This window comes from Apodemus sylvaticus, chromosome 11, assembly GCF_947179515.1.
Source record: "Apodemus sylvaticus chromosome 11, mApoSyl1.1, whole genome shotgun sequence".
NCBI classification, from domain to species: Eukaryota; Metazoa; Chordata; class Mammalia; order Rodentia; family Muridae; genus Apodemus; species Apodemus sylvaticus.
Genome location: NC_067482.1, coordinates 1,962,143 through 1,983,569, shown reverse-complemented (window position 1 = coordinate 1,983,569; position 21,427 = coordinate 1,962,143). Strand labels below are relative to the sequence as shown.

At 44.1% G+C, this 21,427-nt stretch overlaps 1 protein-coding gene across 12 annotated transcripts in view; it reads right to left on the bottom strand.

Moving 5' to 3' along the window:
* The window catches only part of Evi5 (ecotropic viral integration site 5), a 161,635-nt gene extending 147,453 nt beyond the window's left edge, over positions 1–14,182 (bottom strand). For 4 of the 12 annotated variants that reach the window (XM_052199133.1, XM_052199122.1, XM_052199130.1 and 1 more), the window contains exon 1: positions 14,090–14,181. In XM_052199133.1, the coding sequence (XP_052055093.1) occupies positions 14,090–14,140 (51 nt within the window). In that variant the 5' untranslated portion in view covers positions 14,141–14,181. Of the gene's footprint in view, positions 1–7,310; positions 7,477–7,880; positions 8,255–12,995; positions 13,115–14,089 lie in introns of those variants that run through there. The other 8 variants (XM_052199134.1, XM_052199135.1, XM_052199127.1 and 5 more) reach the window with 5 other exon arrangements.
* Positions 14,183–21,427: the final 7,245 nt, after the last annotated feature.

The following is a 21,427-nucleotide window of genomic DNA, read 5'->3' as shown; positions in this document are numbered from 1 at the left end:
ACAAGCCAAAGCTTCTGGCCTTTATTTATGAAATTCTAGGCATTTAATCATGAAATATTAAGTCTCAGAGTCATTATTTTTGGGCACAAAGAGGCTGGGTGGGCTGGGCGGTGGTGGCTTATGCCTTTAATCCCAGCGCTTGGGAGGCAGAGGCAGGTAGATTTCTAAGTTTGAAGCCAGCCTGGTTTACAGAGTGATTTCCAGGACAACCAGGGCTACACAGAGAAACCCTGTCTCAGAAATACAAAAGAAAAAAGAGGCTAGGTGGGAAAGCTCATGGCTCCAGGTGGTGGCTGTCCACTGGTCTGTCCTGGCTCCCTACCTGGGGTGAAAAGACATGAGCAGTGTCTGTCAAAACCCAACACATAGAGCTATGTGTGCTGTCCACGCCTGCAGTCTCAGCCCTCCAGAGGCAGAAGCAGACAGACCTCATGAGTTCAAGGCCAGCCATGGCTATGTAGAGAGAACCAGACTCAAAACATAAATTTAGTTAGTTAAGTTACTTAGTTTTGAGAAAGTTGTAAAACTTTCAGTACACTAGACATTTTTCTTCAACTAGTTACAGAGAGTTCTAATAAAGTCAAACAAACACTAAATCACCCTTTAAAATAAAAAGTGCACCTCCAGGGAATAGTGGCACACACCTTTAATCCCAGCACTTGGAAGGCAGAGGCAACCACGTCCAAGTAGTGAGTTCCAGGACAGCCAGGGCTACACAAAGAAACCCTGTCTTGGGAGTAGGGGTGTGTGTCATATTCCTGCTTAGAAACAAGGATATCAACATCAACTGAGTCTTCCCTCAGTTTCTAAGTCTTGTGAACAAGGAATTCTGTCCATGTAGGCAAAATACAGTACACTGACCTCCCCATACCTACCATTATGATAAAGAGACGTTGAGCCAGTTAAGCTTGGGTTTCCTGGACTTGACCACATTTCTTTTTTTTTTTCTTTTTTTTTTTTTTGTTTTGTTTTGTTTTGTTTTTCGAGACAGGGTTTCTCTGTGTAGCCCTGGCTGTCCTGGAACTCACTCTATAGACCAGGCTGGCCTCGAACTCAGAAACCCGCCTGCCTCTGCCTCCCAGAGTGCTGGGATTACAGGCCTGCGCCACCACTGCCCGGCCTTGACCACATTTCTTAATTCACTCTACTAGCCTTATGTGTGACATACAAATGCACCAGCTACCTGACAACCTCTATTACCTTTTCTAACAATGTAACAAACCCAAAAGAGCAAACAAATTCAGAGTCTTTATTTTTGTTCTCACCAATTACAGGAATTTCAAATAAATATCCAGAGTATTTCTCATATAGTTATTCTCTCAAAATCATCCTCTGGGGATGGTTGAGATGGCATAGTGAACGAGCCTGGAAAGCTGAGTTCAACCTGAGACCTACAAAAAGGTGGAAGGAGAGCATGGAATCCACACAGGTCTTCTACATCCATGCTTGCGCTGTGGTACATAGATACCTGTTGGTCTAACCTTCTTCACGTTATGTCAAAGTGTGCCTCTGTATTTTTAATTGTTTAATACTGTACCCCGAAAGTGCTAAGGCTGGCAAAATTTTAGTACTGTCATTTCTATGGCCCATCTCCAGGTTTTCTATTTTACAAATATTTGTCCTTCCTTACCTGCCTGAAGGCAATCTGGAGATACATCAGAGGTTGTCTCACTATTGATTGGTTGTAATAAAGATCTGACAGCCAATAGCTTGAGGAGGAAGGAGGAGGGCGGAACTTTCAGGTACAGGAGTGACACAGGAGAGGAAAGAGTCATGGGAGATTCAGAGGGGACAGAAAGGGACAGACAGGGCAGGCATGGGTTAGAATAGCTGGTTAAGTTTGACTGGTAGCTGGGAGACTGCCCCAGCAAAATGCCTTAAGCTTTGAACTATATTAGAAGTTCCATACCTTATTGATACCTCAGGCAGATCCACAAAAAGTCTCAAATACATGTACACATACATCATATACATGCAGCATACAAATGATACTTAGTTTTTTAATGTAAAATCCATCCTCAACTTCATCTTCTCACCATCAAATTATGGGTGAGTCTTCTACTATGTTATACCTGAAGATACATTTTTCTTCTTTCACATCATGTTACATTATTGTTTATTAAAGCTATTTTATCCAGTAACCATTTACACTATTCCAATAAACTAAATTATAAAAACCTATGATGTTATCTTTAACATAACAAAATATCTATACTAACTCAAAAACAGCAACTCATCATTTCAGCACCAATTCAGAGTCAAAACCCACATCCTCATTTGCACAACAATGCCTTATAAAATTTTCCCATTAACAAATAAAAGCCAGAAAACAATTACCCACCAGAAAGTCAGTTTCATGCTAACTCTCATTACAGATCTACAACACAGAACAAGATAATCCTCCAAGAATCCTAATAATGAACTTGCAAGACCATCAAGAGGAAAGCCAACAAAGAAAGCCCAGATTAGGTCCTGTTTACCCAGTATTAGAACATTTTTCAGAACACAGCTGCAAGTGTTGGATGACTACAAAGAACAATGAACAAGTTCTGAACCAGCATTGTCCGTAGCCCTCAAAGGGTGAATGAGCTGCAATGACGGAGGCTTGGCTGCCATGAGCCGAGCTGGAATAAACTGCAGACTGCAGGGCAGGGAAGGGTCTCAAGGACAGTCACAGTAATAGGCATGCACACAGAAAACAGAATAATCAAGCGCAGGAATGAGAGATGGGGTAGTCCTTCCAGAGAACACTAAAGAGACGAAAGCCAATATCGTCAACCTGCAAAATTAACTGACATGTTTATGAGGAAAGACTATCGTATCGCCATGGTAATCAGTAATTGCCAACCAAGGTCATTTCTGACTGGCATCTTGAGCGTTACATATAAACATAAAAGAAAAATGATTGTGACGTAGCAGAACAGGAAGGATTTGAGCAGTGGTAAGCACCTTAGTCATATTGTATTGTTAAAGCTTGGGTTTGTCTGTTTGTTTTTTCAAGACAGGGATTCTCTGTGTAGCCCTGGCTGTCCTGGAACTCACTCTGTAGACCAGGCTGGCCTCAAACTCAGAAATCTGCCTGCCTCTGCCTCCCAAGTGCTGGGATTAAAGGCATAAACTATTTACTAAACCATGACTTTAACAATAGTTTCCGACTGTTTCTAGTGTAAAGCTCTTAACAATTGGTCTGGAGGCATAACCCTGTAGTAGAGCACTCACATGTACAAATGAAACATTGTAATGCTACCTCTCCTTATCACAGGACTTTCCTTTAAGTAAAATAAACCGGAATGACAAAACCATCCTAACTTTTCAATAAATTTTAATATTACATATTACAAATATGCAAAATCTATTACTTATTCATTCAGTGGTTAATGCACATGTAGATTTATTTATAGGCTGCCAGATACCCAAACATATTTCTCATCTCTTACTTTCTGACTTTCCCACATTTAAGGTACTTGACAGAAAGTATAAAATAGTTCATCAAGCTGAATTATCTATAAAATAGTTTCCATTCTAACAGTGTAAGATTCTGGAACAATGAGCACTTCTAAAAAGAAAGAATCTGAGAACAGGGCTGGTCTTGGCAACAGCAGTCTGTAACCTCAGTAGTGGGAGGGAGATGAAGACAAGAGGGTCAGGAGTTCAAGGTCAGCCGAGGCCAAGACAAAGAATGTGAGGAAATTATATATAACTTAATGAGAGAGAGAGAATGTTAAGAGTTTAATCAATAGCATAAGTCATCTCCCTCCTGGCAGCTTAGCTTGGTAACTGTTCAAAAACCATAAAATGTAAAGCACGGAAGATGACAGGCATGGAGGTGAGACAGCAACATGTATGTGTAATAAGTACAAAGCAGCTGGGACACATTTGGATGCAGCTAGACTGCAGAGTGAACACACAACCTAGTTTGCTTCTTCATAAAAACATGGCTGATAGCTTTGCTGGGGCTGGTAAGATAGCTCAGTTGTCAAGTGCTTGCAACATAAACCCAGGGACCTAAATTCAAATCCTCATTTCCCACAGAAAAGGCTGGGCTCAAAGCAGCACAGAGCTGTGCTGCCAGCACTGGAGATGAGAAACAGAGGATCCCTTGGGGCTTGCCAGCCAGCCTAGCTGATGAGCAAGCTCCAGAGACAATGAGAGAGAGAACCTGTCTCAAAAAAGCCATTTAAGGACAACTCCGCGTGTGTACACGGATACATGAACACATATACACCTCACAAAAGGGTACGTGTGAAGAAAGGAAATGAAACTGTGCTGTTGTTTTTAAGACACAAACCAGTAAGGTCAGGGAAAACAGAAAAAAAAAAAATCACCATTTCAGAGGTTATAGAAAACTAAGCCAGTATGAGAACAAACTCAGACGGGCAGTGGTGGCCCACACCTGTAATCCCAGCACTTAGGAGGCAGAGGCAGGTGGATTTCTGAGTTCGAGGCCAGCCTGGTCTACAGAGTGAGTTCCAGGACAGCCAGGGATATACAGAGAAACCCTGTCTCCAAAAACCAAAAATAAATAAATAAATAAATACTCAGTTTATACCACAGATTTCTCAAAAGGCTGAGGAACTTCCAGAACAAACACTGGGGACAGAAAACACACACAACGTGACACTGATGCAGGCCTGCAAGATGGTGCCATGCAAGCCTGGCACCCTGGTCAAGGCCCAGAACCCATGTCAAAGTAGAAGGAAGAACCTACTGCAAAAGGCTGTCCTCTGCCCAGCACATACAGCACAGCACCCACACCCACACACAAACACACAGAGATACAAACTCTAACAATATTTATTTATTTGTTTATTTATTTACTTATTTATTATATCTAAGTACACTATAGCTGTCTTCAGACATGCCGGAAGAGGGCATCAGATCTCACTATGGATGGTTGTGAGCCACCAAGTGCTGGGATTTGAACTCAGGACCTTCGGAAAAACAGTCAGTGCTCTTAACAGCTGAGCCATCTCTCCAAGCTCCCAAATAAATTTTTAATTAAAAAAATTCAGACGCTATTGTCTGCACCTAGAAATCAAAATGGTAGACACCACTGAGCAAAGAGGTACACGAAATAACAGTGCACAGAAGAATTCCCACTGCTCTAAATCTGCATCCGGTACATGGTGAAACTGCAAAACCATATAATACTGTGAATTTTACCCCATATATATATATAATATCAAGTTTTACAAGTACTACTATTGCATGAATGCTATCCCTAGAGATACTGATGTATTCAGTCAGTAATGACAAGGATATTTTTTAAAAAGCTCTCCATGAGATTCTAAGATACAGCCAAAACTGAGAACTTTTGCCTGAAACAAGATTGTAGGGTAAACCTGGACATTAATAACTCCTACTTAAAAACTCTGGTCATCCTTCTGATTAGCTGTCAGGTGCTCTTCCTTAACCATGAACAAAGACACAAGAGACTGTCAGCCAGTCACGAGAAGACCCACTACCAATCAAGCAGTAATGCCAAGTTGAAAGTTAACTCGGAGGAAGCAAACTAAGCAAAGGAAACAAAGCTTAATGAAACTGTCTTTAGCTTCCTAAGACAGACTGGAGAAAACAAGATATCCACAAAACAAAACAAGAGACGGATGAGCAAATGCCAGAGGAGAGGAAGGAGAGCCTTCCAGCTTAAAACTGGGAATACTTATGGTGAAGGAAGCAGCTATTTTGGACCAATCACAAGACCTGACTTACCCAAGGTCAGTGTTGAAGAGGCAAAGACTGTATAAGGGTACAGCTGGGCTTTCTAGGAGCCCATTCCTACCCTCTCATAATTTATTCCTGGAAATACTGCCATGGAGTAGCTGCAGACCAAGCAGAAGTTCAAGGCTGAAAGCCGGGGATTAAGCAGAAGCGTTTTTAGCAGACAGCAGCCACCCACTGCCCACTTCCTCTGAACGGCTTCCAGACACGGGCAGCCAGATGTGTGCATCAGGTCCCTTTGTCCACAGGAGACACATGTAGCTCACCAGAAGCTCCCACAGCACCTTCCTCTGAAATTCATCAGTGTGGCTGTGCAGTGCGTGCTGAGGTGCTAGCACAGCTCCTTCACCCTTCCTCACAGTTTACAGACTGAAGACTGTTCTTAGCAACATCTACACCACACAACTTCTTTATTACGTCAACAACAGTCACTGCTTCACTTCAAAGGAATGTTTTTTTTACAGCCCCATTTTTGGCACATATTAAAGGAAGCACTCTTCCACTTGGGGCCATTATTAGTAAAATAAGGGACACTTGAGCCCAAGTGGGGAGATGGCAGCAGAGCAGTCCATCTGACAACCCCAACGGTTACTGAGTAACTAACGGCTGTGTACAGCCTAGATATACTGGACAAAGGAGTAATTAGCATCCCACTTGGATAATGTTCAGCTACTCCAAATGGCATGTAACTTAAAACTAAGTGAGCTAATCTGTGTCAAGTCCTCAGAGTGCTGCCTGCCCACGAGTACCTAAATAAGTTCAATTTAAAATTTTTAAGACTTCTAAGTTGTTCATTTGTGGAATTTTGCAGATACCATCAGATGGCTGATCAAAGAAACCTTGGAAAGTAACAAACACAGTTGGCTCACGCAAGGATGTAGGCCCAACACTACAAAAAAAACAGAACTAAAAAACAACAGAAAAGTAAAACAACGAAAAACTAAGCATAATTCATAAAAGAGGCATTTCATAAAAGATTAATAAAAAATGGCTAATAAGATATTTTTAAACTCAATCACCATGCAAAATAAAGTTACACACTGATAAAGTGCTGTGCCACCACCCAAATCACAGCATTTTTTGAAGGCTAGCATCATCAATAAATATGGAATAACTGGAGTTTCACTGAGTACTAGATGGTACAACCGTCTTGAGAAAAGGCCCAACACAACCTAAAGCCAGAAATGTTTAAAAAACAATAATCAACCAGAAATAGTGGCAATATACTGCAAGGAGATCAACGGCAGGAGTATGGGGACAGCCTGGGCTACAGAGCAAAACTATGACCCAGAAACAAAACCAAACAAAAAACAGTAATTCAACTCCTCCGAGGTATATACCCCAACCTAGTAATTTCTTGTTGGTTTGTGCTCATCACTGAAAACTTAAAACTGATCTTTTTACTCCAAAGAGACTTGAATAAATTTTCTAAGATTTCCTTGACACAAACTTCTCATAGAAGGTGAGCATTTTCTGTCTTACAGGAAGCGAAGTTCTGGAACACTGAGAAATTGTTACTAATAAAAATTTTAAAAACACAAAACAAAACACCGCGCAGAGATAGATTAAAAAAAAAAAAAACTACCAACAGATCATGTTTCTCAGCTTCAGGAAGCTCTGGAATTCATTCTCTCGGCGAAGAAAAGAGGTTATTATTCTCCAAAGAAAACCGCTTGTTATTCTTCAAAGTCCCTTCCAGCAGAAACAAGACAGCGAGGGAACCGGTCCAGAACTTTTGCTTAACTCTGGTGAAAGGACCTCAGGTCGGAGTCACCAGCGCGGACGCCACCACAACCCGACCCACCGGAAACCCGCGGTTAATCGTGGGCTCGCCCCGTTAGACGAAGGGCGACCGGGTGCTCGGGCGCTCCGTGCGCCGCCGCTCCGCACACCTGGCTCGCCCATCACCTGCCGGCAGCCGCCGCCACGCGCAGCCGCCGCAGGCCGAATGGAGACGCCAACTTTCCGAGTAGGGCGCGGCGGACCGCGGTGTCCTCGAGGACCGGCCCCGAGGCCGCCCGGGCCAGGCGAGCGCGGGGAACGCAGGCCCCGGCGGGCTCGCGCCGCAAACTCGGCGGCGGCCCGGGGTCGGAGGCGCGGCCCTCGGCGGCGCCCGCGCCCTCCCTCGCCGCAGCCCGGCCTGGCGCGGCGCCCCTCACCTTGGAAACCTGGGGTGGACTCCGCCGTCAACATGAACTTCCCATCCAGCCGGCGGCCGTGCCGCCGCCGCCTCCCAGCGCCTCGGCCCGGCTCGGCCTCGGCGGCCGCGTTCCCCCACACGCCGCCTGCTCGAGAACCCGGAGCTGCCCGCGACCCTCCGTCGTACTCGGGAGAACCCCGCGCAGCCCCGCGCCCGCCAGCTCCGCCCGGCTCTGGTCGGGCCGCTTCAGAAAAGCCCAGGGCGCAGGCGCGGCGAGGGCCTTAAAGAGCCCCGGCCGGCCTCTACGGCATAATGGGTTCGAGCAGGTTAGGGCCCGGGCCGCGCAGGCGAAGCCGAAGCAGAAGCCGAAGGGATTGGACCGAGGGAAGCGGAGGCGGGGAGATCCCTTTCGGTCCTCCGCCCCTCTTCCCAAGCGCCCAGCCCTCGGCCCTGCAAACTGCTGACTTCCCAGCCGCTCGAGCCGCTCGAGCCGCCCCTCGCCAGTCAGGGCAGCACAAGACACGCCCCCTCGGAGACCCCCGGGCGAGCATCGGGCGCCCGGCTACTGGGCGGCCAGGCCTGGGGCGCGCACAGCGGACGCGCAGCTTTGCGGAGGCTGCCCCGAGTCCCACTCCCCAAAACATAGCATTAATCAAATGGCACTTGTGGTGGTAAAACAGGTCTTCCACCAATCCTCTGGACACCGTGGGTTTATTCGGAGTCCCGCAGAGGGTGGGCAATTATCCAACATCAAGAAATTCTTAGAAGGAAATTACTTAGTTCGGGACAAAAAACAGCCTATTCATTTGGGTCCTGTCTCAGGAAGCGCAGGCAACAAAAAATAAAAGCAATATAAATCATGTTTGGTATACACTTAAAAGTGACCAAAAGGATAGTAATTATCACCACGCAGTTAGAAAAGCCCCAAAATTGTTTACTAATCCGATACCACTGGTTTTTACATTTAGATTTGGAAGACCTGACCAGAAAAGTTTCCACTATCATCATAAGCACTTCTAGAAAAGACTGTTTTTCAACAAGATTAGGATATAAAAAATAGGAAGTAAAACCAAGTCCTCCACCCAGCTTTGAAATTTTCAAAATAGTCTGAGGCAATTTTTTTTTATAACTTTGGGTTATTAATGGTAATGTAACAACTTCACAGTCCTAGGCAGTGGTGGCACATGAGTGACATAGGCAGGCAGATCCGAGTTCAGGACCAACCTGGTCCACTGAGTGAGTTTCAGGAGATCCAGGGCAACACAGAGACACACACCACCCTGTCTCAAAACACAGACAAAAACTTCATTGTAATGCATCTACCATAGTAAAAAAATATACATATATAATGTACCTTTCCAATTTATCTGCCAATTCTTTGCTTTTATCTGCTAAAGTTTCCTTGACTCTCTCATGTGCTTCATCACCAACCACCTTAGTTAAAATTACCCTGACCTGCAGATAGAGTGTAAGGACACTTACCTAACCTAATTTATCCACATCCTCTCCTACTCTTCTCCAAATCTCATACAACAGGAAGAATGTTTGTTCAAATACTGTATCGTGTGACCTTATCGCTGTCCAATGCCCCATTCTCTTAGAAAATAAGACCCTAAGCAAGCCCTCAGAGCCAGGCACCTTCCTACCTCTCCGGCTCTCCTCTCTGCTCAGACCATGTTCATCTCTCCTCTGTCCAGCCACGCTGACCTCTTTCCCCTGACCCCTTTCCTCCATCACAAGAGTTTTTGCAAACTTCTAATACCTGGGAAGTTTTCCTGGCCTCACCTTCTTACCTGGGCCTTACTTGTTCTCTGGCCTCTTGAAGACTGGCCTATGTTAGTCCTGTCAATCACTTTCCAGGACACTATAATTATAGGACTCTTGGGAATTTTTTAATCTCTCACTAACATCTGGCCCCTTAAGACCAGGAGCTTTGTTTTACCTGATTCATAGTCATATATTCATATTCGTCCGAGGAATTCGAGAATCGTAGGTGCCTGACTCAAACTACAGATGGCTCCAAGGTTACTGACATTGCAAACACATGTCACACCTTGACACCTAAGAAGAGCTCTAGTTACTATAAAAATAGATTTCAAATTATTTTAGTGTCTGAAGATCTTTGGGAAATGATCTGTTTAATTAAAGCAGAGTGCTCAAACCTCCCTGTTAAGAAGAATAGAAAGAAGCCGGGCAGTGGTGGCGCATGCCTTTAATCCCAGCACTTGGGAGGCAGAGGCAGGCAGATTTCTGAATTCAAGGCCAGCCTGGTCTACAGAGTAAATTCCAGGACAATCAGGGCTACACAAAGAAACCCTGTCTTGGGGGGTGGGGAAGGGGGAATAGAGAGAAAGATAGCCACAGAGGCCCACGAAACTATGAATACTGGTAGTTTCAAAGGTGGAAGGAAGGATAATTAAGAGTGAAGCATTTCCAGAGATGGGAAAGACGATTTTTTTAATGAATATCCAAAGGCTTAAAGTAGCATTCTTTTCACTTGAAAGTATGCAAATGAACTACCAATTTGGAAATAAATAATACCAGGTATACAGTATATGACTCTATATATGTAAAATTCCAGAAGAGGCAAAACTGAATGTAGTAAAAACAGTCAGACAGGGCTGGGGGGACAGCTAATTGTGCTCAGCATGTGACAGTGAAATTATTTTGAAATACATGCTCTCAAAATAATAGAATAGTCCTGAGGAGACCATTAGCTCTGGACCTCTAGCATTATCCCTGACTAATGCCTTTCTCTCACTTGCCCCAAGAGTGTCAGTTTATTTAGTAAAAGAGCTTACACTTTAATGCCCCACTTTAATTGCTAATTCTAGCGCTCACAAGTGCTCGGGCATTGGCATAAGTGATGTAGTGATGTTCCACTGTGTGAACTCTACTCTGACACCACCTCTGCTCCTGAGACTCAGCTGCTCCTGAGACTCTAAAGTCTAGAGTCTAGTCTATACCGACCCATAGAAGAGATGGAGGACCTGAGGCAGCGGACAGTAGCACAAGGGCCACTTTTATCAATACAGTTAGCAATTCAAAGTTCTGTGTTCTATCCTGCAGACCCTTAGCATGAGGTAAAGTCACTACGCAGGCAGGAAACTCCTCTAAAGCTGCCAAAGGTTAGGTCACAGAAAACCATGATGTTGACTGCCAAAGGTGTTCAAGCCAGCCACATGACCTCCATTGGTCCCTAAAAGAAAACATGGGAGGCGTTCTTCAGAGAGGTCAAGTCACCCCAGATACAGATGTGGAACTCATCAGCCACCTGCACCCTGAGAATTTTAGCTTTCTATTAGAAATAAATATTATTAATTTCTAATATAATTTCTTTATAATATTTATTTCTAATAGAAATAAACAAATTCTATTCCAGGACTACACTGTCTAATTTGAGGGCCATGGAAGCCACTAGCCACGTGCTTTTCTCTGAAGAGCTTCAGCTTCTCAGCCACACTCACACGTTCCAAGTTCAGTAACAGCACCTGTGGCTAGGAGACCACAGACAGAACATTGCCAACATTGCCGTCTGTCAGAAGTTATACTGGCGGCCCTGTCCCAGGAGGAAGAGAAAGGTACTCCACTGAGGGCTACAGATAATGGTTGAAACTTTTTGTTTTGGAAAAAAAAAAATGAAGACTCACACTGAAACAGTTACATCGCACCTCATTAGGCATATTACCACAATAGGAAGCTAAGATACTTGGCACAAAAGCTGGGGCCTCACCACTCACCAGGGGTTCTAAAAAGTGGGCACTTTTCCTTCACCCTATCCACTGACTGTAAGACAGGAGCATCACCTTAGGAAAGAACATTGCTTCACAGAGCACATGCTGGTGATATCTTGACGAGGGAGCGACTAGACCACTATGAAAGTACCGGTGAGTTGTAGCCACAGACTTTAGACATTGTTTTTGCATGTGTCTGTCCATGTGGTCTGTGTGCCTGTGTATATGCCTGTTCACATGTGAGTGTGCACTGTGTGGATGCATATGGAGCCCTGAGGCTGATTACTGGGAGACCGCCTCGCCTCAACCACCCTCTTTCTAATTAATTGACCCCAGGACTCTGATGCAGCCTCCCCACCCCCCTCCCCACCACCACCCATCCCCCACCACAACCCACCACCCACCCACCACCCACCACCCACCACCCACCACCCACCCCCAACTTGCTTCCCGCCCTGTCAGGGCCTTCTGGGACCTGGAACTCCACTCAGTTCTAAGGATCTGCATATCAGCCTTCACTTTTGAGGATTAAGAACACTGCTTGGAGACCGGCGGTGGTGGTGGCAGAGTGGTAATCCCAGCACTCTGGGAGGCAGAGGCAGGTGGATTTCTGAGTTCGAGGCCAGCCTGGTCTACAGAGTGAGTTCCAGGACAGCCAGGGCTATACAGAGAAACCCTGTCTCGGAAAAAAAACCAAATCCAAAAAAAAAAAAAAAAAATTGTACTGCAAAATGGGACATCAGTACAGGACACCACCTGATAAAAGAAGGCTGTTTATTTCTTGGCTTTCTTAACTATCTGTTTTAAAGCAAGATAAAAGTTGATGCAACTAGAATTAGTCATTTCACTTAGTCTATCCAACTTTCTGAGAACTCATAACTTCCACATTCTGTACAGCACGTGACTATAGGCTGTAATCTAAAATTTTAAGTGTACTTGGCAAAAGTATACTTAACCTCCTCATATCTCAATCTTCTCGTCCATAAAACAGTCAGTAATATCTACTTAAGCACTGAACTGACAATTAAGTGGACCAGAGATGCAAAGCATATAAGCACCCTGCAGGTGGTAGTTATTGCAATGATCATTTTCCAAAGTCACAAAGTACCAGTACAAATATTAAAAAAGACTCTGAATTAGGAAGTAAAAAAAAAAAAAATCGTAACTCCACCACCTGCTAGTCATTTGGATGCTAATCTTGTACAGTTTTGTTTCTTCAGCCAGCTAAAGCTAAGAGTCTAGCCAGAGAGTGGATAAGCACTAACCATTAACCGTACAAGTCTGGCAGCCTGCACTCTGTCCCTGGGACCTACATAAAAAGACAGAAACAGTGGCATATGTAATCCCTCCACTTCTGCTCTGAGACGAAAAGCAGAGCCAGAATCAGCCAGAAGGCTTACCGGTAACATCAGCTAGCCTGGAGTGCACAGCAAAACAAGAAGGGATCGGCCTCAGCAAGAAAGGACACCAAAGCTGTCCTTTGGCCCCAACATGTGCACCGTGGCACTCATGCACCCACATTCAGACATTCTCAAACACACTATACACAAAATAAGAAGCCTGAAAAGCAAAAAGTTAAGTCCACCCACCACCGCGACAGATGTGTTGCGAGATATGCTTCTATTTCCCCTGGACGGGGTCTATATCAGTCAAGCCAGGGACAGAATTTATTCTGTGTAAATTATCTCTTTCCTTATTTCTACCCAAACAAAAACCACTGTTGCTTTTTTTTTTTTTTTTTTTTTTTTGGTTTTTGGTTTTTGGTTATTGGTTTTTCGAGACAGGGTTTCTCTGTGTAGCCCTGGCTATCCTGGAACTCACTCTGTAGACCAGGCTGGCCTCGAACTCAAAATCTGCCTGCCTCTGCCTCCCAAGTGCTGGGATTAAAGGCTTGTGCCACCACTGCCCTCCAATCCCCTTCCTCCATCTCCCAGGTAGAACCCACCATGCCTGATAAATTTACAGTAAAATTAACTTTGATTTTTCAGTGGCCTGTATTCCTAGTCACAAGGAATACCTAAGGAAAGAAACAACTGTCAACATTGCCAATAACTAGAATTAGTGAACAAATATTATGGTAATCATATTCCTTGACTAATTTTTATCTCCATGTGAGAAATTAGAAGCCTAAACAGACAAAGTAGACCTCTATTTGTTAAATCAGTAAAATAAATCCCAGCAGCCAATGACAGCAGGGAAAGAAACTATTGAAGTACGAAAGCTAATTATTAAAACACTCCTCTTGAAGGTGTGGAAATAAACCTATCTCTTTATATAACTCTGGGTTGCTCACATGAATGGCCACAGTACAATGAGATAATATTCTTAAAATAAAACCAAAGACATATTCACAAACAGCTGCTGTGCTTTAAGATTAAGCAAGGTACACAAATCCTAATTCAGTAAAAGTTAAAATTCCCTACTGCGATAATTGCGTCTTTGTCAGCACTGTAGAAGAAAAAAAACCCATCAAACTGCATTTTTAGACATTTACCTGTCTCCTATTAGGGTTTCTAAAGGCCGCAGTCATTTTGGTGGTAACCATGCTGAGAGGAGGAGACCAGGAGACTGGGGATTTGAATTGAAATTACAGCTGACTCACAAGGAGTGTTTACATCGATGAGGCCTCTGGGCTCCACCCATTCAACACCCTTTCAGTCCCAGCCAGTAGCTCTGTCAGGTAGTAAAAGGGAGGCTGGGACTGTGGGGGATTAGGAAAACTGAAAGCAAAGTCTGTTGAATATCCAGGCATACTAAGATGTTGGTTTCTTCTCTCCCTCATTTTCTTCCTCCCTTTCTCCCTCCTTCCCTCCTTTTTTGACTTCTGTCAGAATGATTTTGACTGAGGTGCCAATTTTGAGGCACTGGCTAGAGGCTTGTCTAATTTGATAATGTCAGCTTGGACTTTAACCTCAAACAAATTATTAACTGGGTATCTCTCTGTCTCTGGCTCTCTCTCTCCACCCCCACACCCCCACTGTACCTCTCCCCACCCCACCATACTCCTCTGAAAATTTTTTGAGCTACTGTGTTACTCAGAGACTATCAATAGAGACTTTGCTATAATGTGGAACCAACTGGTAGGCCTTGTAGGGGGATGAGGGGGACAGTCCTAAATACAGCTCCATTTTCTTTCTTTCTCTCTCTCTTTTTTTTTTTTTTTTTTTTTGGATATTTTGTTTACATTTCAAATGTTATCCGCTTTCCTGGTTCCCCCTCTGTAACCCCCCTATCCCATCCCCCCTTACCCTGCTTCTGTGAGGGTGCTCACCAACCCACCCACCCACTCCTGCCTCCCAGCCCTAGCATTCCCCCACTGGGGCATCAAGCCTTCACAGGAAGTAGGAATGCACATGATGCACAGACATACACACAGACAAAATACTCATATACATAAAAATAACTTTTTTAAGTTCTGAAAACTGGCTGACTTGTAGTCACAATTGACAGTAAAAGAAAACACAAAATGCAAGGTTAGATCTCCCTTGACTATGAAACCTATGTCATTTGGAATTATAAAAATCCAGTACCTGTGTTCACGATCTGATATAAGAAAATATAATGTGGCTGGGTGGTGGTGGCGCACACCTGTAATCCCTGCACTCTGGGAGGCAGAGGCAGGCAGATTTCTGAGTTCGAGGCCAGCCTGGTCTACAGAGTGAGTTCCAGGACAGCCAGGGCAATACAGAGAAACCCTGTCTCGAAAAAACCATCTCCAAAAAAGAAAAACAAAAATATATAATGTGATATTAAAGACAAATGTAAGGGGCTGGAAAGATGGCTTGGTGGGTTAAAAGCACTTGCTGCTACTGAAGAGGACCTAAGTTCATTTCCCAACTTGTGTTGGATGCCTCACAACTACCTGTAACCACAGCTGCACGGTCTCAGACGCCCTCTTCTCGCCTCCACAGGCTCCTGCACTCACATAATAGACATACACTCAGGCAAGACGCTAATCTCATACAATCAACAAATAAATACTTTTAAAAGACAAATGGGCCAGGCGGTGGTGGCATACGCCTGTAATCCCAGCTCTTGGGAAGCAGAGGCAGGCAAATTTCTGAGTTCAGCCTGGTCTACAGAGTGAGTTCTAGGACAGCCAGGGCTATACAGAGAAACGCTGTCTCAAAAAAAAAAAAAAAAAAGAAAAGACAAATGGAAGAAATTAATGGATAACAGTGTGTATGTTTCCTAATTTGGAGATGCAGTGTGGTGGGGAAATACAGAAGGGGATCCCTCACCTCGAGGAGAGAGTTGTACTGTTTCACTGTCTGCACCCCTCCCGTGTGCTTACCCCAGACGTGGTTTCCTCACATAACCTGAGTTCCTTGGCTCTGCCTGTTGGGAGAGTCTGAGTCTTGCCTTGAAGGTTTGCAAACCACAGCAAGAAAAGTAAAACCCCCTGTCCTCGCCCTAGAAAATGCTAAGAATGTGAACCAGGAGACCCCAACTATTCTTAGAGAGGTGAACCCAGCCAGAAAACAGGTCAAGGGATTTCTGTTTCCAGCCAGTTCTGTCTTTCCTAAACTTTAATTGTTTTTCTTTTTGTTCAAATCCATAAACTTCCCATCAACCTTTGAATGGTGCATTAGCCCTTCCTTTTTCAAAAAAATTGTTTTGTTTGAGACAGAGTTTCTCTCTGTAGCCTTGGCTGTCCTGGAACTCACTCTATAGGCCAGGCTAACTTCAAACTCACAGATATCCATCTGCCTCTGTTTGCCAAGTGCTGGGATTAAGGTTTGCACCACCACCACCTGACTTTTTTTTTTTTATTTAAAAACTTTTTGTTGTCCTTTTTGTTTTGAAATGATCTCACTATGGGTTGTTGTTTTTGGTTGGTTGGTTGGTTGGTTGGTTGGTTTTTGGCTTTGTTTTTTGAGGCACGGTCTCATGTAGCTTAGGCTGGCCTTAGCTCATTACGTAGCTAAGAATGATGTTAAACTTCTGATCCTCCAGTCTCTGTGTCTTGAATGCTAGAATCACAGGTCTGGGTTACCATGCACAAATTATGCAGTGCTGGGGATCAAGCCAAGGTGTCATCTGTGCTAGGCAAGCATTTTGTGAGATAAGCTACTTCCCCAGTCCCTATGAGATATTTTTAAACCGTTACACTAGCCATTTTTCTAGCTACTGGGATCAGATACATATGACAATCACCCTCAAAACCAGCCTTCTGTGATCCTTGTTGCCTGTTATTCCTGTCCGTGTATGGTGTCTCTTACACAGAATAAAAGCTGGTCTTTGTGACAGACAAATAGAACATGGTGGGCGTGCCACAGTGTGACCTCTGACCCTAGTCACTGCATTTTTCATCTTGTTCTTTTTTTAAGATTCATTGTATGTATATGAGTACATTGTCAGACATGCCAGAAGAGGACATTGGATCCCATTACAGATGGTTGTGGGCCAACATGTGGTTTCTGGGAACTGAACTCAGGACCTCTGGAAGAGCAGTCAGTGCACTTAAGCGCTAAGCCGTTGTCTCTCCAACCCCTTTCATCATGTTCTTTTAGGTTCTCCACACATAACCTACTCTGTGAGAAAAACAAAACAAAACGGATACTCCACCAAAACTCACAATCAGGCCTGTGTGATGACTCAGCAGGTAAGGTCCTCTCTGGCTCCCACAGGGTCCTTTGGTCCTCATGTGCACACCATGGCATGTGTGCCCCCACGTAAACAAACAATGAATACACTTTATTAAATTCAGAATCTGGGTTGAAGAGGCTCAACAGTTTAGAGCACTTGATTTTTCTTTTCTTTTCTTCCCCCCCATCCCCCCCCCCACCCCCGAGACAGGGTTTCTCAGTGTAGCCCTGGCTGTCCTGGAATTCACTCTGTAGACCAGGCTGGCCTCGAACTCAGAAATCTGCCTGTCTCTGCCTCCCAAGTGCTGGGATTAAAGGCGTGCACCAGCACTGCCCATCGAGCACTTGATTTTCTTGCAGAGAGTCTGACTCAATTCTCCAACACCATGATGGCTCACAAGCAACAGTAACGTGGCTGTGCCAATGAACCACCTTGGAAGCAGACCTTCAGCTCTCCCATGCTCTCAGGACTCCAGTCCTGGCCCCAAGCCGACTGACTGTCTCTAGAGAGAAAGAAGCCTTCAGAGAGCTGATACTGAGTTCCTGACACTTAGACACCCTAAAGAAATGTATTCCATGTTGTTTTCATACATTAAATGTCAAGGTGACTTGTTACTGTAAATAGTAAGATAACTGATCTGAAATGGCATTGACAGATAAAGTTTAACTCTTGCTTTACTGGAGCTTAAGTTCTAGTGGGAGAAAAAGAAACAATAGATGAATAAGTTAAAAACATGGTTAAAGGGGCTGGAGAGATGGCTAGCAGTTAAGAGCACTGACTGCTCTTCCAGAGGTTCTGAGTTCAATTCCCAGCAACCACATGGTGGCTCACAACTATTTGTAATAGGATCTGATGCCCTCTTCTGGTGTGTCTGGAGAGAGCAATGGTGTACTCATATACATTAAATAAATAAACAAATCTTTGACAAAGAGCATGGTAAGAAAACTAAATACTCAAAACAAAATACAACAACAACAACAACAACAAAAACCAGGCAGGGCAGTGGTGGCGCATGCCTTTAATCCCAGCATTTGGGAGGCAGAGGCAGGCAGATTTCTGAGTTCGAGGCCAGCCTGGTCTACAGAGTGAAGTTGGACCATTCATTAGTTTACATATATACAAAAATTAACACAAGGTGGACTAAGGGCTTAGAATTAAGAGTAAAAATGATAGGACTTTTATGAGAAAATGTTGTGATTTGAATAAGAAATATTCTCTAAAGAGGTTCATGTGTTAAAGGCACGGTCCCCAGATGGGGACCCAGATCACTGAGAGGTTACTTATGATATCTCTGGCTTAATCAAGAGCTTAATCCCCTGGTGGGGTCATAGTAAGATAACATGATTGGGAAGTGGAACTAGCTGAGAGACGTTTGTCACGGGGCATCTCAACCCTTTCCCGTCTCGTGTTCTCTGCTCCACTGTGCCCTCCCAACAGCCCCAGGTAACTATGAATGCCATCATGAACTGAAAGAAACATTATCCCCTTAAACCCATTCAGGAATCTGTAACATACACTTTTTTAAAAGTGTCAAACAGAAAGCATAAGAGAAAATTAATTTGGGAATGATTTCTTAGAGGACAATTTGTGGGCAACGAAGAACAGGAAGATATCAAGAGAATGAAAAGACAACCAATGGAATGGGATAAAATATTTGCAGTTTATCCTATTATTTGATAAGAAAATAATGATTGTGCAGGTGGTGATAGTGCATGCCTTTAATCCCAGCACTCAGAAGGCAGAGGCAGGCATATCTCTGAGTTTGAGGCCAGCCTGGTCTACAAAAGCAACTTTTAGGACAGCCAAGGCTAGACAAAGAAACCCTGTCTTGAGAAACCAAAGTAATAATAATAATAATAAAATAATGTTTGTGCAGGTGGTGATGGTGCATGCCTTTAATGCCAGCACTTGGGAGGCAGAGGCAATCAAATCTCTGTAAGTTTGAGGACAGCCTGATCTACAGATCAAGTTCCAAGACAGCCAGAGCTACACAGAGAAACCATGTCTCCAAAAAAACCACAAAAATAAATAAATAAATAATATAAAAATAATTTCCCAAACTCAATCATAAACACATAAACAAGCAACTGGCAATGATTTTTAAATTACATTTATTTATTTTTGTGTGGCTATGTATGTGTGGCAGAGCACACACACCACAGTGTGCACGGGGAAGTCAGGGAACAGCTTGCAGGAACAGGCTTCTCAGAGCCCGCCTACATTCACTAGGAGTCAGTGAAGCTGGACAGCTTAGGTGTGCTTTAGCTAGGTTTGGTCATAAGGGGCAGTGAACAACCAGACCTTGTGACTTAAGCCATGTTTTACTACAAGCTCCAAGAAAGCAGGCAGAGGAAAATACACATTGTACTTTTAATTTGTAACAGGTTAAGAGCCCAGAGTTTGCCTTTTGTCCCCTGTTTCAGAGGGACAAACATCACATGATCTCACTTACGTGAGGTAGCTAGAGTAGACAAGCTTGGAGACACACAGGAAGTAGACTGGAAGACACTAGAGTGTGGAGAAGGGGGAGTGTGGAGTCATTGATTCACAATGTAACTTCTGGTCAGTGTGAGGGAGAGTTCCTTAAAACAACTCGATGCCACTGGATTCTAACTCAAGTTGGTTAAAATGGTAAACTTCCAGTTATGGATATTTTCCCCGCAAAAAAGGTAGTCATGATGTAGCTAAGTGATGAGCACCTGCCTAACACATGTGAGGTCCTGGGGTTGCTCTCCAGCAGAAAAGAAAACGGAGGATCTGGAAAGATAGCTCAGCAGTTAATGTACTTGCTACTTGTTCAGAGAACTCAGGTTTGGTTTTCCAGCATCCAATCAGACAGCCGAAAGCTGAAAGAAGATCTGACACCTTCATTTGGCCTCTAAGAGTACACACACACACACACACACACACACACAGACACACAAACACACAGACACACAGACACACAGACACACACAGACACACACAGACACACAGACATACAGACACAGACAGACAGACACACAGACACACACACACAGACACACAGACACACACACACAGACACACAGACACACACACAGACACACACACACACAGACACACATACAGACAGACAGACACAGACACACAGACACAGACATAGACAGACACACACAGACACACAGACACAGTCACACAGACACACACACAGACACACACACACACACACACACACACACACACGGCATTCATTTACACAGACATACACAGAGTAAAGAACATTACAGGCAGAAAGAACCTCACAAATGTTCATGATGTAATCAGGGAATACCAAAACACAAACAAGTGTTTAATGAGAATGATTTGAGCACAATTAAAAACATTGTTAGTATACAAAGTCAGAGAGGAAACAGAATCACATTACACAGAGCCCCTCATAGGTCATGTCAGGACTTGGGCTTTTGTTCTAAGCAGAGGGATCTGATTTTTTGAAGGTTGAAAGCATCCACTAGCTGTTCTGCAGGGAACTGACTCTGAGTGGTAAGGACAGAAGCCTAGACAGGTGGATTTCTGAGTTCGAGGCCAGCCTGGTCTACAGAGTGAGTTCCAGGACAGCCAAGGCTACACATAGAAACCCTGTCTCTAAAAAACCAAATCCAAAAAACCAAAATAAATAAATAAATAAAAGAATAGAGACCAGCTGCAAGCCACTGACAGCTGTTGGCAGCGTGGTACCAGTGCTGAGAAACTACCAAATAGCAATAGGACTTTAGCCAGCAAGATTTTCCTTCAGACGGGCTATTGGGTAAAAGGGTTAGAGAGGCTTGCGGCCTGGACACTTAATCTCAGCACTTGGGAGGCAGAGGCAGGCAGATTTCTGAGTTCGAAGCCAGCCTGGTCTACAGAGTGAGTTCCAGAACAGCCAGGGCTACACAGAGAAACCCTGTCTCGAAAAAACAAAAATTAATTAATTAATTAGTTAATTAATTAAAAGACAGAATTGTCATTTCCTAAAACAGAGAGGACTGGGTAAGGAACAGCTATGAGGACCAAGTGCTGGCTTCCTCCTCTGCAGTCAGAAGACTTGACTGATAAGCAGGTGGTCTGAGAAACGGTCACAAGGTGGTATCGGAAGCAGACGCTAGTGAGTAAGGATTCTACCCTCTCTGTGATGGAATGAAGAATGTGGTGAGTATCTGACGGTGGCTGGACTCCCTTTCTTTGGTTCTTGTCTACTGGGCTGCTTGTAGCTTATGTGCAATTACATGCAGCACCACTGGGC